Source organism: Monomorium pharaonis, chromosome 4, assembly GCF_013373865.1.
Source record: "Monomorium pharaonis isolate MP-MQ-018 chromosome 4, ASM1337386v2, whole genome shotgun sequence".
NCBI lineage: Eukaryota > Metazoa > Arthropoda > Insecta > Hymenoptera > Formicidae > Monomorium > Monomorium pharaonis.
In genome coordinates this window covers 15,593,839-15,609,538 of record NC_050470.1, presented here as the reverse complement: position 1 = coordinate 15,609,538, position 15,700 = coordinate 15,593,839, and the positions used below count along the sequence as shown (strand labels likewise).

The following is a 15,700-nucleotide window of genomic DNA, read 5'->3' as shown; positions in this document are numbered from 1 at the left end:
TATGTATCCAAGTGAATGGTGCGCATTTTTTTGTATGCAAATATCCGGTAATCAAATTTTACGTGTGCATATAACTGGTAAAGAAATTTTAATAAAATTTCTTTTGTGTCCAAATGCACAGTGTCCAAATGCACCGTGACCATTTAAATCGTGTGCAAGATATTGTGTCTAAAAGCATCGTGTCCATTTGAACCGTGTCCAAGTGAGTGCCACCCGGTATTTTGTGATTAACGAATATTATTTTAGTACATGAATCTGGTAAATACTTTATGCACATGGCGTGTCAAATAATTCAAACGGAAGTAATAAATAAATTAGGCGGATCTCGCTTTATCGGATCCTTAACGATACGATCGGCTACTTGCATATATCTCGTATAGAATCACTATATCTTCGGATAATTCTTGGTTAATATATAAAAATGATTATAATGAAATAAATAAACCGGGAGAGCGTTCAGAATGCCACATTCGGATTGACCACAGCCATTCACAGATAATTGCTGCTATATTTTTTATCTTGTATTCACCAGTGAAAACATTGTAACCGTGAATCCTGTGTCCTTTTTGGCTGCGGATAGCCGCGGAATTCAGGGTCCGGGCGGCGGGCTCGAATAAGTGAGAAGACGGTGTGTTCGGTCTAATACTATGATTTATTAATTAATAATAAGCCTATGCTAATATGTACAATTCCCTGCGCTAATATATACAGTGTGGTCCTCGAAATGCGAGATGTTCGTGTGTTATGTGCTGGCGACTATGTCGCGGCATGCGCTCGTGTGTCTGCGCGTGATCGGTGCGGTGCCCTGATTGGCTATGGCGGCGGTGCGTGCGATCGGTGTTGGCGTACTGCCTCGGTTGGCTACAGCGGTGTGCGCGCCGGTCGGTCGGCGCGGCGATTGGCGGCGGGTGCGGTATCGGCGGCAGCGGTGCGGTGGTACGCTGTGGCCCTAAGGCCTGACGCTAGCGGCGCTGTGAATCGGCGCGGACGTCGGCACGGTGCCCGGTATTAGCTGCTCGACGCATCAGCTGATCGGTCGACGCTATCGCTCGGTCACCTCGCGTGGGTGACAGATCGCGGTGCCGATTTCCCCCTCAGTGCGGGGCATCCGGGTGAGACGACGCGTGCGACCATTCAATGCGCGGTCGAGAGCTTAAGTACGGGACGTGCTAGTGAGTTGCCGCTCGGTACGCGGCCAGGAAGGCACTCACTGCATGCCGGGAAGGATCAAGTGTTAGATTATGGCGCTCAATGTGCGCGCTAGGAAGCCTGGCTCACTTCACCAGGAGGCTCGGTCTGCTCAGTGCGCGGACCGGGGAAGTTCTGGCTCTCGTCGCGAGTGGAGGGTTTATATACCCTCCACTCGGTGGTGAGGGAAACAGAGAAGAGCGGAGGGAGCGAGCGAGGTAGGGGTAACGGCTTTATCTCCGTTCTAGCGGTAGCGGGGGAACGGCTCGTTACAACATTATATTTTTAATTAACCAATCGATGGATGTGGCCATTTTGGTGTCATCCAAATAAATATATTGGTTATGATGGTAAAACTAAATAGTACGAGGCAGAAGGTGCGTACAATTACATTTTCCTCTATCTGCTTGTCTCATGAATTATTCAGGCTAGGTAAGTGTCAATTTTACAATATTTCAGGTATGTCTTGCATGTTTTTTATTGCATGCCCAAATTAAACGTCAGAATATAAATAAAATTAAAATATGCTTATCGCGCCTTTTACTGTCGGGGTAACTTGCTTGCGTGTTGAACATAAAATGAAATAAACAAAATGACTCGCGTCCAAAGAAATAAACGAAGAGCTTCTAACTTATCCGTTAGGGTTTCTTATAATCTATATGGGTATATAAAATATTCAAGAAAATTTAGAAATCTGAGTAGCATAATATAAAATATATAATGATATGTGTTATCTTTTCGGGTCCAATATTCACCGCGTTTTATGCTTTTGCGCGTTTGTCAGGGGCGGAATCTCCTTGGTGTCATCGGGATCTCTGTAATCTTCTCAAAAGAGACGTGGTCGTCCTCCGGTGATGCTGGTCTGGTCGGTGGCGAGTCCTTCGCTCGTTCTGTCCATTCGTCCTCCTGTTTGTCCGTTGACCGTCTTTCAGTCTCCATTTGTTCCGCCGGTTACTTTCCGTCACCCATCTCTCCGGTTTGCTCCAGTTGATCGAGTCGTATCGTGACCTCTCAAATCTGTGGTACCGTCGGCGTGTCTGGTGGTTGTAAGATTTCTTGTTTTTCTGTAACTAGTATGATAGTAACCCTGTTGATTTATATTTAAAGTATGCTTCTTTCTTTCTAAGACGTAACTTTTTAACCTTATCAGTAAATTATGACGTTTTCCTGCTTCTTTCTTTCTTTACTATCTACATACTTCCTTCGCTGATGTTTTCTTTTATTTTAAGCCATACTGCCTCTACTTAGCCCTTTTCTTTAATTTTGTTGACGTTGATGTTTTCCACAAGTTTTTTTGAATATAAATCACGCGTGCTTCCAGCTCTTTCTATGTTTAGCTTCTTATATTCCTTTTCTAGTATCTGCAGTTTCCTTTTTGCCCGTCTCAGTCTGAGCCTGCACAGGATGAGTTTGTGGTTGCTTCCTACATTCGCAGAGTTTAACGTTTTGACATCCAGTATTTGCATTTGTTATGTGCTGCGGTTTTTAATAATGTAGTCCAATATTGATGTTTTGTCTAAACCCTGCCATGTTATTTCGTACTTATCATCGTATCTGAAGAAAGTGTTATTAATTCGCTGATTATGCTGTATGCAGAAATCCCCCATTATTGTTCTCTGATACTTCGTTGAATCGTTGTTTTATGCCTGGTATAATACTGTCTCGCATTCAAGTTAGCCATTATTATTAGGTGCTCATTTGGAGGTATGTCATTTACTATATCCTGAAGTTGATCATAAAACTATTCTCGCTGGGTTCTAGGCTTGCTAATGTCTACTGGAACATATACGCTAATTATCTTTACAACGCTGCTGAGCTACTTAATCGTTACCGTCATTATTGTATTGTTAAGTACAATATACCCTCGATGTCGGTCTGCCATCTCCTGTGAATCAGTATGCCCACTTTCTCTTTTCCTCGCTCGTTTCTACTTTTACCGCTATATACCAATATGTAGTCTTTGTAGGTCTGGATTTCCTTGCTTTTTTTTATCTCCGATAAGACGTAGATGTCGATTTGTTTTTCGGTCAGTGCGTTTGTTATTTCCTGGTCTCTGAAGTTCCAAAATCTAATATTCCATGTTACTAATCTAGAAATATTCTTTTTCCTAAATCGCTTAGTCCTTAGTTGTTGCTTAATTCTATTTCATGTAATCCGTCCTGGTCCGAAGCTAGTACTAGTATTTTGAATGTTGCGTTGTTTTTTTCGGTGGGTAGGCTGGCCACCTGATCCACCAACCCTCCTCTTTCTCCAAGCTTGGAACCGGCAGAGGCTGAAGATCCTTTGTCTCCAGGCCTCAGGCGGAGTTTGAAGTGAAACTAGATTAGTAATATCACAATATTGAATACATTATTAAATTAACTATAAAACGCTGCTAAGAAACATATGAGAATAGAATATCGTTACGATACAAATATTGCGTCTTTAAATGCGGTGCGAGAGTGTTCCAGATGCGCACAGGTCAAAACGGACACCACCAATCAGATTACTGCTTTAGTTAAAATTAGGATCAATTTATACAATTTCATTGGTGGTGTTCGTTTCGATCTATGCTCATCTGGGACTCACTCTACAGCAGGCATGTCAAACTCATATGATCTTACGGGCCACATGATCTATTTTGTGTTAAGTTGGAGGCCGCATGTTTTCAATGTTCAAAAAATTAATAAAATACGATTTTTAGAATGATTATATTATGTATTATGTATTTATTATACACAATGTCAAGCTCAATGTATTGTATATTATACATACATAGTCGTTTCATATTTCATGTCATTTTTTTAACTAAAAATATTTTACATTTTATTGTATATTATACAATATACATACATAGTCATTTTATATTTCATATTTTTTAAACTTAAACTATAAGGGAAGTGCGCCGGTTGTGGGCACCGTTTTGTTTTTAGCTCATAACTTTTGACTAAATGCATATTATGCAGACATATGTGTACCAGTGGACAGCTAGAGGCCTTAGCTAACTGTCAGTGAAGGAATTAAATTGATTTCTTTAACTAGAAAAATTTTATTAAAAATTTAGTGAAGTGACAATTTTTGGACAAAAAAAAATTTGTACCCGGTTGTGGACACCCTTGAAAAATCCGCTAAAAATGGAAAATATGAAGGAAAACCACCACAAATAAAGGGAAAATAAAAATTTATTTATTTTAGAAGCCTTTACTGGCAAAAAGAACAAAAAAGGATGACACGTTTTCACATTACTCATCGCCTTCTTCATCTTCGAAATCAGAAACACAATGCTTGCATGTGAAGTAGCTGGCACGCATATCAGCGCACTTTAAATGCACCGGACGACTGCATTCATTGCATTTAATGGAGTTTGCGGCGGTCAATTTCCATGCCAGTAGGTCCAGACAGATGAGACAGAAGTCCACATCATCGTCAGATGGTGGAGACTCTTTTGTCTTGATGCGCTTAGCCGATGGTCTAGATAGTGTTCCCTTGGTGCGCTTAGTTGATGGTTTAGTGTCCGCTAAGCAACACTTAATGGCTTGCAACAGCGCATTAAAATCCATTTTTTTATCAAATGATTTTTCCGAGGTTGACGTGGCTAAAAATGCGTGAAATGCATAAAAACGTGATAAAATACGTTACGTCAACATAAAGAATGATATTACGCAGTTTCTCAACCAAACACGCATTAAATGAAAAAAAAAACAAGGGTGCCCACAACCGGTTACATGAAGGTGCTCATAACCGGGAATGGCAGCTATTTTTCCAAAAGACTAACAAATTATGTGGTGCAAAAATTTTGGTTGAATACGAAATGAAATCACAAAATACAATAACAACACTGCAAACACAATGAAACACTCACCTTTTTGAAAGAATTCACACCGATTTATCGCACTTCGAAAAGAGTAGAAAATCACTTTTCTATTTATTTATTGTAAATAATTTTTACTATGCTCACAGCTACTACGCAAATGCGTGTATTCGTTTCGGTATCAACACGAAAACTGCGTACCGTCAACATACACGTTTTTCAGTACTCAGATCAGTAGCGTATGCTTGCTGTCCAAATTTACGTAGGGGTGTCCACAACTAGAGCGTGCCCACAACCGGCGCACTTCCCCTAAATATTTTATATCAAACATAATCATAATAAAACATAAATCATCACATAAAATCCTACACAAAAAAATTCACTCGTATTATACAAAATAGAGGAATATAATAACTTGCAATTAAATTAATTTACATTTTCAGAATTTTTTAATTTATTTCCAGAATCCATTTTACAATTTTTTTAATGTAAATTATAAAAGGTTATTTAGTTAATAACCCATATTTATCTAATTAGTATCAAACTTTGACACCTAAAGTTGAAAAATTTGAACTTTTTTCTGGTTGACGCTGGCGTCACGTGTGGCCACGCAATCTCTCGAAAACCAGTGTCAAGCATCAAATGAAAAGGTATCTTCGCACTTTCCTCCGCACCATCGTCCCCGCAAAGTGTTTGCCCAATCGTAAATGCACATAATATGAGATTTATGTATGTTCGATTTAATTTAATTCTATATTTTCTTTCTTTTTCAATCACTAAATTAAAAATTATTGAAACGCAAAATTTAAACTGCATACTGCAACTGCATTAAACTAAACTGCATACAAATAAAAATAAAATTTACTTTAAAATAATTAATTAATACTTTTTTCAAAAAATTTTTAAAAACTCTCGGCGCAACCTATGTATTGGCGGGCCGCGTGTTTGACATGCCTGCTCTACAGTATACTGGAAAAGCCAGTAGCTTTTTACTACGGCAATATCGATATTCCAAAAAAAATGTTTCAACATTTGTACAGGTAATAGGAATTCATGTATTATTGGATACTTCTTGACAAAAAGGTTGTCTAACTTTCTTTGTAAATTAAAGAACTTTATGTGATGAATACTTCTATTGTAATTTAAAAAACGTCAAACAATCTTTCGTCAACGAAAGATTGTTGTACGTTTTTCATTTTGTTACATTTTTTATTAATTTTATGTTTTATAAATTATCTTTCATAAATGCATTATTATAAAATTATAATAATATTATTTTGTATTTATTTATATATAAGCATATTTTTAAAATTATATGTACATATATTAACTAACATGCAAATAATAATTGCATGTGTCCACACACACAACACACACACAACACACACACACACACACACACACACACAAAATATTGCAATTATTATACATATATATACATTTTTTAAATATATATATATTTAAGATGTGTAGATGCACCGATCGCGCGCGCGCGCACGCGCGCGCGCGTGTGTGTGTGTGTGAGAATAATAATTTATACAATATTTTATATTTTATCATTACATTAATACATATATAAAAATATTGCAATTAGTAGTACACTATTGTATTATATTATATTATAAATTACTACTTATTATTACTTGTATTTTGTTTGCTATATTTTAAATAATAAATTAAAAAAGGTAAAGAAAAAGATTGTCATATTATATCCACGTTCTAAATAATTTACGTCTTACTTTTCTCTAGATCTTTCTTAATTTTTACATTCTTCCGTGTTTTATTTTTACCAATCATATAACTAGTAAGATTAAAGTCATTAGAAGAAATGGTATTCACATTTTTCACTTTTAATCATCGACATAAAGCATTGATTGCGGAACGCGTATCGTGAGTTTAACTGTGGAAGAAGGACAGCACGAATTGTCAATCAATTCTGTCTTTTTCTAGTCATAAAAAAATGAAGACAAAGCGAATTGGCGGCCATTGTTCTCATTTTTTTCTGAATCAAGTTTTGCATATGAATAATATAGGGATGGTTCAGTCTATATTCTAAGTCGATGCTTTTAATCACATTCTTTGAAGATTAAATATTTTCATGAAAATTGATACTATTTTCAAGCAAATCGAAAGTTCACATAAAATATTTCACGTTTGAAGAATTTATACTGACCGTTAACCTTTCAATCATTCATTATATTTAAATGTATTATATATTATTACTTTACATTACAACTGTAAATTTCGGTTGTTTGTTATATACTAATATACTAGACATAACATTTTATATATTGTAATTAAATTTTTATATTAGTAATTTATAAATATAATAGAAATATTATTTTTCATTTTTCCTTTTTTCATACTTAACTTTTCATTTACCAGGAAAAAGTGACAAAGATTCATAATCGCTACCTTAATTGTTAATTTGTTTTATTTTGTTTGTTACGGTCCATCTTGAATAATAAAATATTGGGGAATTACCACTCTCTAGTTCTCCCCCTGTCCAGATCATTCCTTTATCCATCTTGTTATTTCTTTTACGATTAATCAATTGCCGTTTAGCTCCACTCCGGATCATTTAGATTTCAGTTCACGCATTTTTGTGAGCAAATATTTAGTTTTAAGTTCACTCGTTCCGGTGTTTTCGGCGATGCAAATCTATTAGATTTAAGTTCACGCGAATATTTAATGTCCCGGGGCACTGAGTTCGTAGGTGTATATTATTTTATTATCATGCCAAACTAAAACTTTGTAATTAAAACAGAATTAACTTATTAATATTTTCTTAAATCGGTATTCCTTCCTTTTTCGGACCCTAACATTTGCGAGCCAATCCAGACGACTATAAAACGGTCGACCGTTATAAACTAGAACATGTATAAATCACACATTAAGCATTAAGATTCACATTGACCGTCCTTTCTACTCGATTAATTTGATTTTTTTATGTTCTCTTATAGGAGCTATCGCAGGAATACAAAAAGGAAAATTTCCAGATGACAATCAAACTTTAAAATGTTATACCTTATGTGTAATGAAGACAATGCGAACGGTAAGAAAAGAATATACACTGACTATAATAAATGAAAAAATATGATTATATAAAAGGTATTCAATATCATTAAAAATTGATCACATTAACATGTGTTTTATGAAAAAAATATTTACGAGGGTAGTTTGAAAAGTCCGTGCAAAGTCAAAAAGATAGCACTACTGGTGCGTATCGAGGTTATTTTCAATTAGTAGCATCTCTTGGAAAAACACACACCAAGTTTCAGCCAGATCGGACTATTTCTTTGTGTTTGGCATTCGTTTGAATTGAGGAAGTTGAGTGATTTTCAAAAAATGGACGAAAAAGAATTTTGTGTGTTGATTAAACATTATTTTATGAAAGGCAAATCGTCTCAGGAGACTAAAGAGAAGCTTGATAAACATTATGGTGACTCTGCACCTGCAATTAGAACAGTTTATAAGTAATTTCAAAATTTTCGGAGTGGCCATATGGGCACAAGTAACGCTAAACGTTCTGGACGCCTTGTTGAGGTCACTACTCCAGAAATCATTGATAAAATTTATGATATGGTGATTGTTTTGTAGAGATTTTCACTTGGTTTCAAATAAGAAGTAAGGAATTGCAAAAGGAGATATATTTAGATATACTTTAAAGCTCACTGTCGGTTTACAGTATGAATGGTTCTCGCAGACTCTTCGACGGAAAAATCAGATCAATTCTTGGTAGGACCGACGAGGCAGGCGCGACGATCTAAGCGTAGAGATGGGGAAAACGAAAACACGGTAACGGGATGATACAAGCAAGGTACGCGAACAATAACAGCGTGATTTAAAGTAGAAAGATTAAGAAAAGAAATAAAGTTTGAACATTCCGCCCGCCTCGGGCTTGAGGGAAAGCCTGAAACGGAGGAGCAGATGCGCTCATAAGAGCAACGAAATTTGAGTCGCAAACTTATTGACATTAACTTAATTTAATTATTGCGAGAGTTTAATGAGACAGAATTTAGGTCGCGACCGGCAGCGGGCATAATTTTACAATCGGACGTTTGAAACTTGAAGTGGCGGTGCGAACAGTAGCAACTCGAATGAGTCCGTCGGATCCTGCGTGAGTGTCGATGACGCGCGCTAGCGGCCAACGTGACGGTGGATAGCGTTCGTTCTTGATGAGGACTAGCGAACCGATTGAAATTGAGTGTGATGGATGTTGCCACTTCGATATAGCTTGTAGACGCTGTAGATATTCTTGCGACCAACGTTTCCAGAAATGATTTCTTACATGTTGTACTAATTGCCACCGGGATAATCTAGACTTGCGCTTGTTCTTCAACGATGGCTCCGGAATCATGCACATAGAACAGCCAATTAGAAAATGAACGGGTGTGAGCGCCTCAAGGTCCGATAGATCATCGGATAGAGGACAGAAGGGACGGGAATTTAAGATTGCCTCGATTTGAATAAGAAGAGTCGAGAACTCCTTGTACGTCAGTATTGACTCCCCGATGAGACGCCGGAGGTGAAACTTCACAGATTTGACCGCGGCCTCCCACTTTCCGCCGAAATGAGGAGCCGCAAGTGGATTAAAATGCCATGTAACTCCATGAGTCGCCATAGCATTTTCGATCTCTTCAAGTTCTCGAGAAGCGGCGGTGAACATCCGGCGCAACTCTGCATCGGCCCCGACAAAATTTGTACCGCAATCGCTGGTGAGAGAGGCACAGAGACCCCGTCGATCAGTGAACCGTTTGAGGCGAGGAAACCCTGAGCAGAGTAATCCGTGGCCATCTCGAGGTGAACTGCGGACGTCGAGAAGCATACGAAAATGATCAAGAAGCTCTTATAGATTCGCGTGGATCGTCCGCGCCAAGTGCGGAGGGAGAATGGTCCCGCGTAGTCCATTCCGGTGTGCAGGAAAGGACGAGACGGTGTGACTCGCGTGGATGGAAGTTGACCCATAAGTTGCTGGGCGGAGACTGCTCGGTATCGGACGCAGCGGACACAACGTCGGACGAAGGAGCTGATTGGAGCACGGCCACCGAGGATCCAGAACCTCGTTGTCGAAGTACTGCGAGCATCACTTGAACACCTCCGTGTAGAGTTTTTAGGTGCACTTTCTGAATGAGAAGAAAGGTAAATTTAGAGTCACGAGGCAAAAGGATCGGATGCTTGGTGTCAGGATCGAGTAACGAGTTGCGGAGGCGCCCGCCTATTCGAAGAATTCCATCACCATCGATGAATGGCGTAAGTCGCTGAAGTGGATGAAAACGAGGAAGGTCGGCACCGCGTCGAAGCGAAGAGAGCTCCAAAGAGAAATGTGCTCCTTAAACGTGTCTGATCCAGAAGTTTTAAGCATCGTAAAGTTCGGAGGCCATGGCCGCCCACGGAGGTGGAAGGATGGCCTGGCGCCGGAAATGTGAAATAGCGCGGCTAAGCCACATCGTTGTTCTCAGAAGCCGATCAAGCGTGGAGTATCGTTCAAAAAGATCCCACAAACCGTGAGGCCGAGCGATTGCAACCGCCGAGTGGAGTGGACGCTCTTCAAGGTCGTGAGTTGAATCCACCGGCGGAACCGTGGTCGGCCAGGATCGGCGGGGCTCCGACAACCACCGTGGTCCGGTCCACCAAAGTGAGTGAAAGCCTAGCCGGGGACAGTCCTCGAGAGGCTGAATTAGCTGGATTTTCGGTACCTGAAACATGATGCTAACGCGCAAGAGGAGCAAGATCGTGAATAAGAGAAACTCGATTGACCACCAATTCCTTCCAGCGCGACGGGTGACCTTGAATCTAAGTGAGGCTTACGCTGGAATTCGTCCACAAGTGAACCACGCTATCTTTGAGTTCTAAGGCAGTCTGGACCTGCTGAAGCAGGCGAACAAGAAGAACCGCGGCGCACAACTCGAGTCGCGGGATCGTCATAGGTTTGATTGGCGCGACCTTCGTTTTGGCGGCTGCAAGACTAATGTTGAAGAGTCGCTTACAACCCTTACGTAGATGACTGCTCTAAGCGCTGTTCTTGAAGGGTCTGAAAAGCCGTGTAATTCAACGTTGGTGGAAGCCGTAGACAGTCCGAGCCAACGGAGAATGGAGAATTGCGCGTTGTTTAGAGCGTCCGCAAAGTCACACTAGCGCTGACTAACTTCATCGGGCAAGGGATCGTCCCACCCAATCTTGAGAAGCTAAAGTCCCTGGAGAAAGATGTTCGCGGTGATGATGACTGGTGAAATCCATCCAAGAGGGTAAAAAATTTGCGATATTAACGAGAGCACCGACCGTTTTATCCGATTGAAGGTAGACATGGAAAGACGTGGTGCGATCGTGAAAGTATCGCTTGATGGATTCCAAGAAAGTCCGAGAGCTCGAGTGACCGACTCGGGCGTCAACTCGAGCGAAGAAGTGGTAGTGCAGCGTTGAGATTCAGTTGCGGCTAAATCCCGCGGGTCGTTGGTTGCCCACTTTTGCAGGTGAAAGCCGCCCGCCATGAGGAGACTGTCGACGTGCGCGGCCTTGGAACGAGCGAGAGGGATTGTATCAGCTCCGGAAAGAACGTCGTCGACGTACATGTCGTTGAGAACGACGTTAGATCCGTCTGGATGTTTATCTCTTTCGTCGTGTGCGAGCTGTTGAAGGATGCGAAGCGCGAGGTATGGTGCGCAGGCAAGTCCGTAAGTGACGGTGTTGAGTTGGAAGACCGCTGGTTTGTCAGATGGGCTCCATAAGATGCGCTGATACCGTCAATCATCCGGGTGCACGAGAATTTGACGGTACATTTTCTCAATGTCTGCGCTGAAGCCATAGCGACGCCATCTGAGAACAGTAAGCGCCAGGTCTGATTGGAGTTTAGGTCCGACAAGCAGGCAGTCGTTGAGTGAGAGTCCTGACGATGTTTTACAAGAGCCGTTGAAAACGACACGAAGCTTGGTTGTCGAGCTGCTTTCACGAAGAATGCCATGATGAGGGAGGAAGTATCCAGGTTCGAAGTCTGAAATTGAATCACGCACATGAGTCATGTGCTGAAGTGCTTCGTACTCGAGGAAAAAGCCGGCATAGCAATCCGCGAACAAAGAGTTGGTCGAGAAGCGTCGCTGGATCCTCTGCAAGGCGCAAAGAGCTGCGGTGTATGATGATCCCAGCTGCGAGATGGTTGACTTGAACGGTAAGCGAACAACGTAGCGTCCTGATGGGTCACGAGTATGAGTGGTGATAAAGTGGTGTTCGCAGATTTCTTCGTCCGCGGTAAGTCGCTTCGCGGGTTGAGACGGAACTTCCTCCTGAGCCCAAAAGCGAGTGAGCATTTCATGCAGATCGAGGTCGGGAGTTCCGTTAAATGAATTGTGTTCGCGCATGATCGACCTTGTAATGGTGGCTTCGTTGCCAGCGGGTCCAAAAATCGTCCAGCCGAATAGAGTGTCCTGAGCTATGGGATGCTCCGGCGAGCCTCGAATTATATCGGATCGCAGTAAGCGCGCGTAGACGTCTGCGCCTACGGTCATGTCGATTTTACTGGATATCGCGAAAGTCGGGTCGGCGAGAGGCAAACCCTGGAGGTGTGTCCAAGCATCGTTGTTGAGGAGTTCCAACGGAATTCGTCCCGTGAGTGTCGGCATGATGTAAGCGGTTACGTCAAGCTCGTGGGACGCTTCAATGCACGATCTTAGACGAAGAGAGAGAGAGAGAGAGAGAGAGAGAGAGAAAGAGAGAGAGAGAGAGCTCCGCGGGTTGATCCAGCAGAGCGCGAACCGATGCCGATAATAGGAATGTGCGCGTGTTTCCGAGGAAGGTTGAGAGTTTGAGCCAACTATTCACGAATGAATGAAAGCTCGGAACTTTGATCGAGGAGAAGGCGTGTAGGAATGCGATGCCCATTTGCGGTGATTATATATGCGAAAGCGGTCGCGAGTAACGTGAAAGCGCGCGTGGAATGAGACTGCGCTTCCGCATGAAGGGCATTGGAGGCAGTGCCGGACAACTCGCTTACGTTGGAAACGAGATTGACGGCTGGAGCATTGGTGCGAGCGCCGGAAGTTGCAACGGAAGAGGTTGGCCCGGTGTGATGAAGAAGGGTGTGATGTTGGCCTTGACACACGCGGCAGCGCTTAATTGTACGACAGTCACTTAGTTTGTGTGGTCCGAGGCAATTAAGACACAAACGCCTCGCATTGACAAGTTCTTTCCGCTCTGCAAGTGATTTGGCGGTAAAGGTCGGACAGCGTGATATGTAATGCAAATCATCACAACAAGAGCAGCGAGAACTTGCGAGAAGTTGTGGCGGCGTTGACGCGAGCTGATTTTGATTTCGATTTCGAAGATTGTGATGGTGATTCAGGCGAGGACATCTCGAAGACACGAGTTCGCCCGTCTAAGAATTCATCGAATTCGAAAAAGGAAGCCGGCTCAGTGTTATTACCTTGGTGCAGCTCCCAAGCTTTGCGAGTGTCCGGGTCCAACTTTTTTGTAACGAAATAAACTATGAAATAATCCTACGATTCGATCAGAGCTCTAGAATTTTAAGTCCGCTGAGAGATTCCTTGACGATGAAAATGAGATCCTTGAGTTCTTCGGCTGATTTCTTAGTTATTGTGGCCACAGCAAAGAGTTGATCTAAATAAGCGCGGACAAGGACACGCTTGTTTTCATAACGACCGACAAGGACGTTCCACGCCTGAGAAAAGTTATCGGCCGTTACGGCAAAATTAGCGATTTGGCGAGCTGCTTCTCCGTGGACGTGAATCTTCAGGTAGTGCATTTTCTCGACCGGCGGGATGTCTGGATTGTTGATGACCATCGAGGTGAAAAGGTCACGGAACGAGCGTTGTATTCTCCGGAGAACTTTGGCACTGAAATCTTTGGGAACGCGCGAGCATTTGAGTTGCGCGAGGCGCTTGATGAAATATCTAAAACTTCGCTTGTCGGCGTCGTAGGAGCTAAACGCTGACAAAGCGCGAAGAGTTCATCTTTACTAGCAAACTATGCCGTTTCGCAGGACTCAAAACAATCCTTGGAGAAGTAATCGTGTTCTTTAGTTTCATCATTCAGATCAGCTACGAGTTGCGTATGAATTGATTGAAAGGATCGCCAATAATGTTCGAGAGTTTCTAATCGCGTATTGATGCTGAGAATCGTTATGTTTTCCTTACCGAGCTTTTTGAGATTATCCACGGTTTGGTTAATGCGATATCGAAGTTCGAGTTCCTTTTGAACGGCAGCTTCGAAGACCATGATGCGAGCACGTAAATTTCGTAGCTGGAGATAATGAGTTGAACGAGCACACGCGTTGTTCGCTCAGCGCGGGTGGAGAACGAAAGTGATGGCAATGAGCTTATGATAGATATCCGGCTCGAAGGACCAATGTTTTCTAGATGTTTTATTTGGTTTTAAATAAGAAGTAAGGAATTGCGAAAGGAGATATATTTAGATATATTTTAAAGCTCACTGCCGGTTTACAGTATGAACGGTTCTCGCAGACTGTCTTCGGCGGAAAAATCAAATCGATTCTTGGTAGAACCGGCGAGGCAGGCGCGACGATCTAAGCGTAGAGGTGGGGAAAACGAAAACACGGTAACGGAATGATACAAGCAAAGCACGCGAACAATAACAGCGTGATTTAAAGTGAAAAGATTAGGAAGAGAAATAAAGTTTGAACAGTGATGGATGACAAAGGAGTGAAGGTGTGTGAGATGTCAGTGCTGTGGGCATCTCGAATGAACAAACACATAATATTTTGCACCAACATTTGAGCATGAAAAAGCTATCCACAAGATGGGTGCCGCGATTGCTCACGATTGACCGAAAACGAAATCGTGTAAGGTATTGCAAGGACGGTTTGCAGTTGTTGCAGCGGAATTCACAGGACTTAAGCGTCGTTTCATCACTATAGATGAAATATGGATACACCACTACACTCCTGAGACCAAAGAACAATCCAAACAATGTGTTGCCAAGGGGGAATCTGCATCAAAAAAGGCGAAGACCGTTCCTTCGGCCGAAAAAGTTATGGCGACTGGGATTTGCAAGGAATAATCCTCATTAACTATATGAAAAATGGTAAAATTATTACAGGCGCATATTATTTATCGTTATTGGACCGGTTGAAAACCGAGCTGCAAAAAAAAACGTCCACGATTAGCCCACAAAAAAGTTCTTTTCCATCACGACAACGCATCAGCTCACGCCTCAGCAGTTGTGGCCGCAAAATTGATGGAAATAAGGTTCCAATTCGTTTCACAGCCCCCTTATTCTCCAGACTTGACTCCTTCGGACTACTACTTGTTCCCCAATATGAAGAAATGGCTGGCGGGAAAAAGATTTTATTTAAACGAAGAAGCGATTGCAAAAACGAATGCCTATTTTACAAACTTGGACAAATCCTATTATTCGGAAGGGATCAACAAATCAGAGCGTTGGACCATGGTGGAAGAATACAAGGTGTGCTCATACTCAAGACGAATTTCGGTACAGTTCTGCGCAGATTCCAGGTGCGGCCATTTTAAAGAAAGAGAGAAAGAAAGAAGAAAATCCTTTCTCTCTTTCTCTCTTTCATTATTTCTGTTCTTATTGCTTGTTGCCTGGCATTGCGTTTAGGCCCTATTATGAAAAAGTTTCTTTATTTTTATCCTAACTGTCACCTTCAATTATTTTCAGCTCTAATAATTTGTAATTATTTAGAATAAAGGCTTTTTCCGAATTATGAAAATTGGAGTCTGAATACTCTGG

At 41.6% G+C, this 15,700-nt stretch overlaps 3 protein-coding genes across 3 annotated transcripts in view; 2 read left to right on the top strand and 1 right to left on the bottom strand.

The window, feature by feature from the left end:
- The window catches only part of LOC105839577 (general odorant-binding protein 72), a 77,104-nt gene that overhangs the window by 22,649 nt on the left and 38,755 nt on the right, over nucleotides 1–15,700 (top strand). Inside the window, exon 3 of the mRNA XM_012685993.3 lies at nucleotides 7,942–8,033. Within this exon, the coding sequence (XP_012541447.1) occupies nucleotides 7,942–8,033 (92 nt within the window). The remainder of the gene's footprint in view (nucleotides 1–7,941; nucleotides 8,034–15,700) is intronic.
- On the top strand, nucleotides 8,059–14,887 carry LOC114255262. Its single transcript, XM_028193536.2, has 4 exons — nucleotides 8,059–8,563; nucleotides 10,663–10,673; nucleotides 12,461–12,480; nucleotides 14,665–14,887. The coding sequence occupies exons 1-4, from the start codon at nucleotides 8,483–8,485 to the stop codon at nucleotides 14,862–14,864; spliced, it is 312 nt and encodes a 103-aa protein (XP_028049337.1). The 5' UTR covers nucleotides 8,059–8,482; the 3' UTR covers nucleotides 14,865–14,887.
- On the bottom strand, nucleotides 8,881–10,512 carry LOC118645166. The gene has a single exon (XM_036285730.1). It carries the CDS (start codon nucleotides 9,804–9,806, stop codon nucleotides 8,997–8,999), a length of 810 nt encoding a protein of 269 aa, XP_036141623.1. The 5' UTR covers nucleotides 9,807–10,512; the 3' UTR covers nucleotides 8,881–8,996.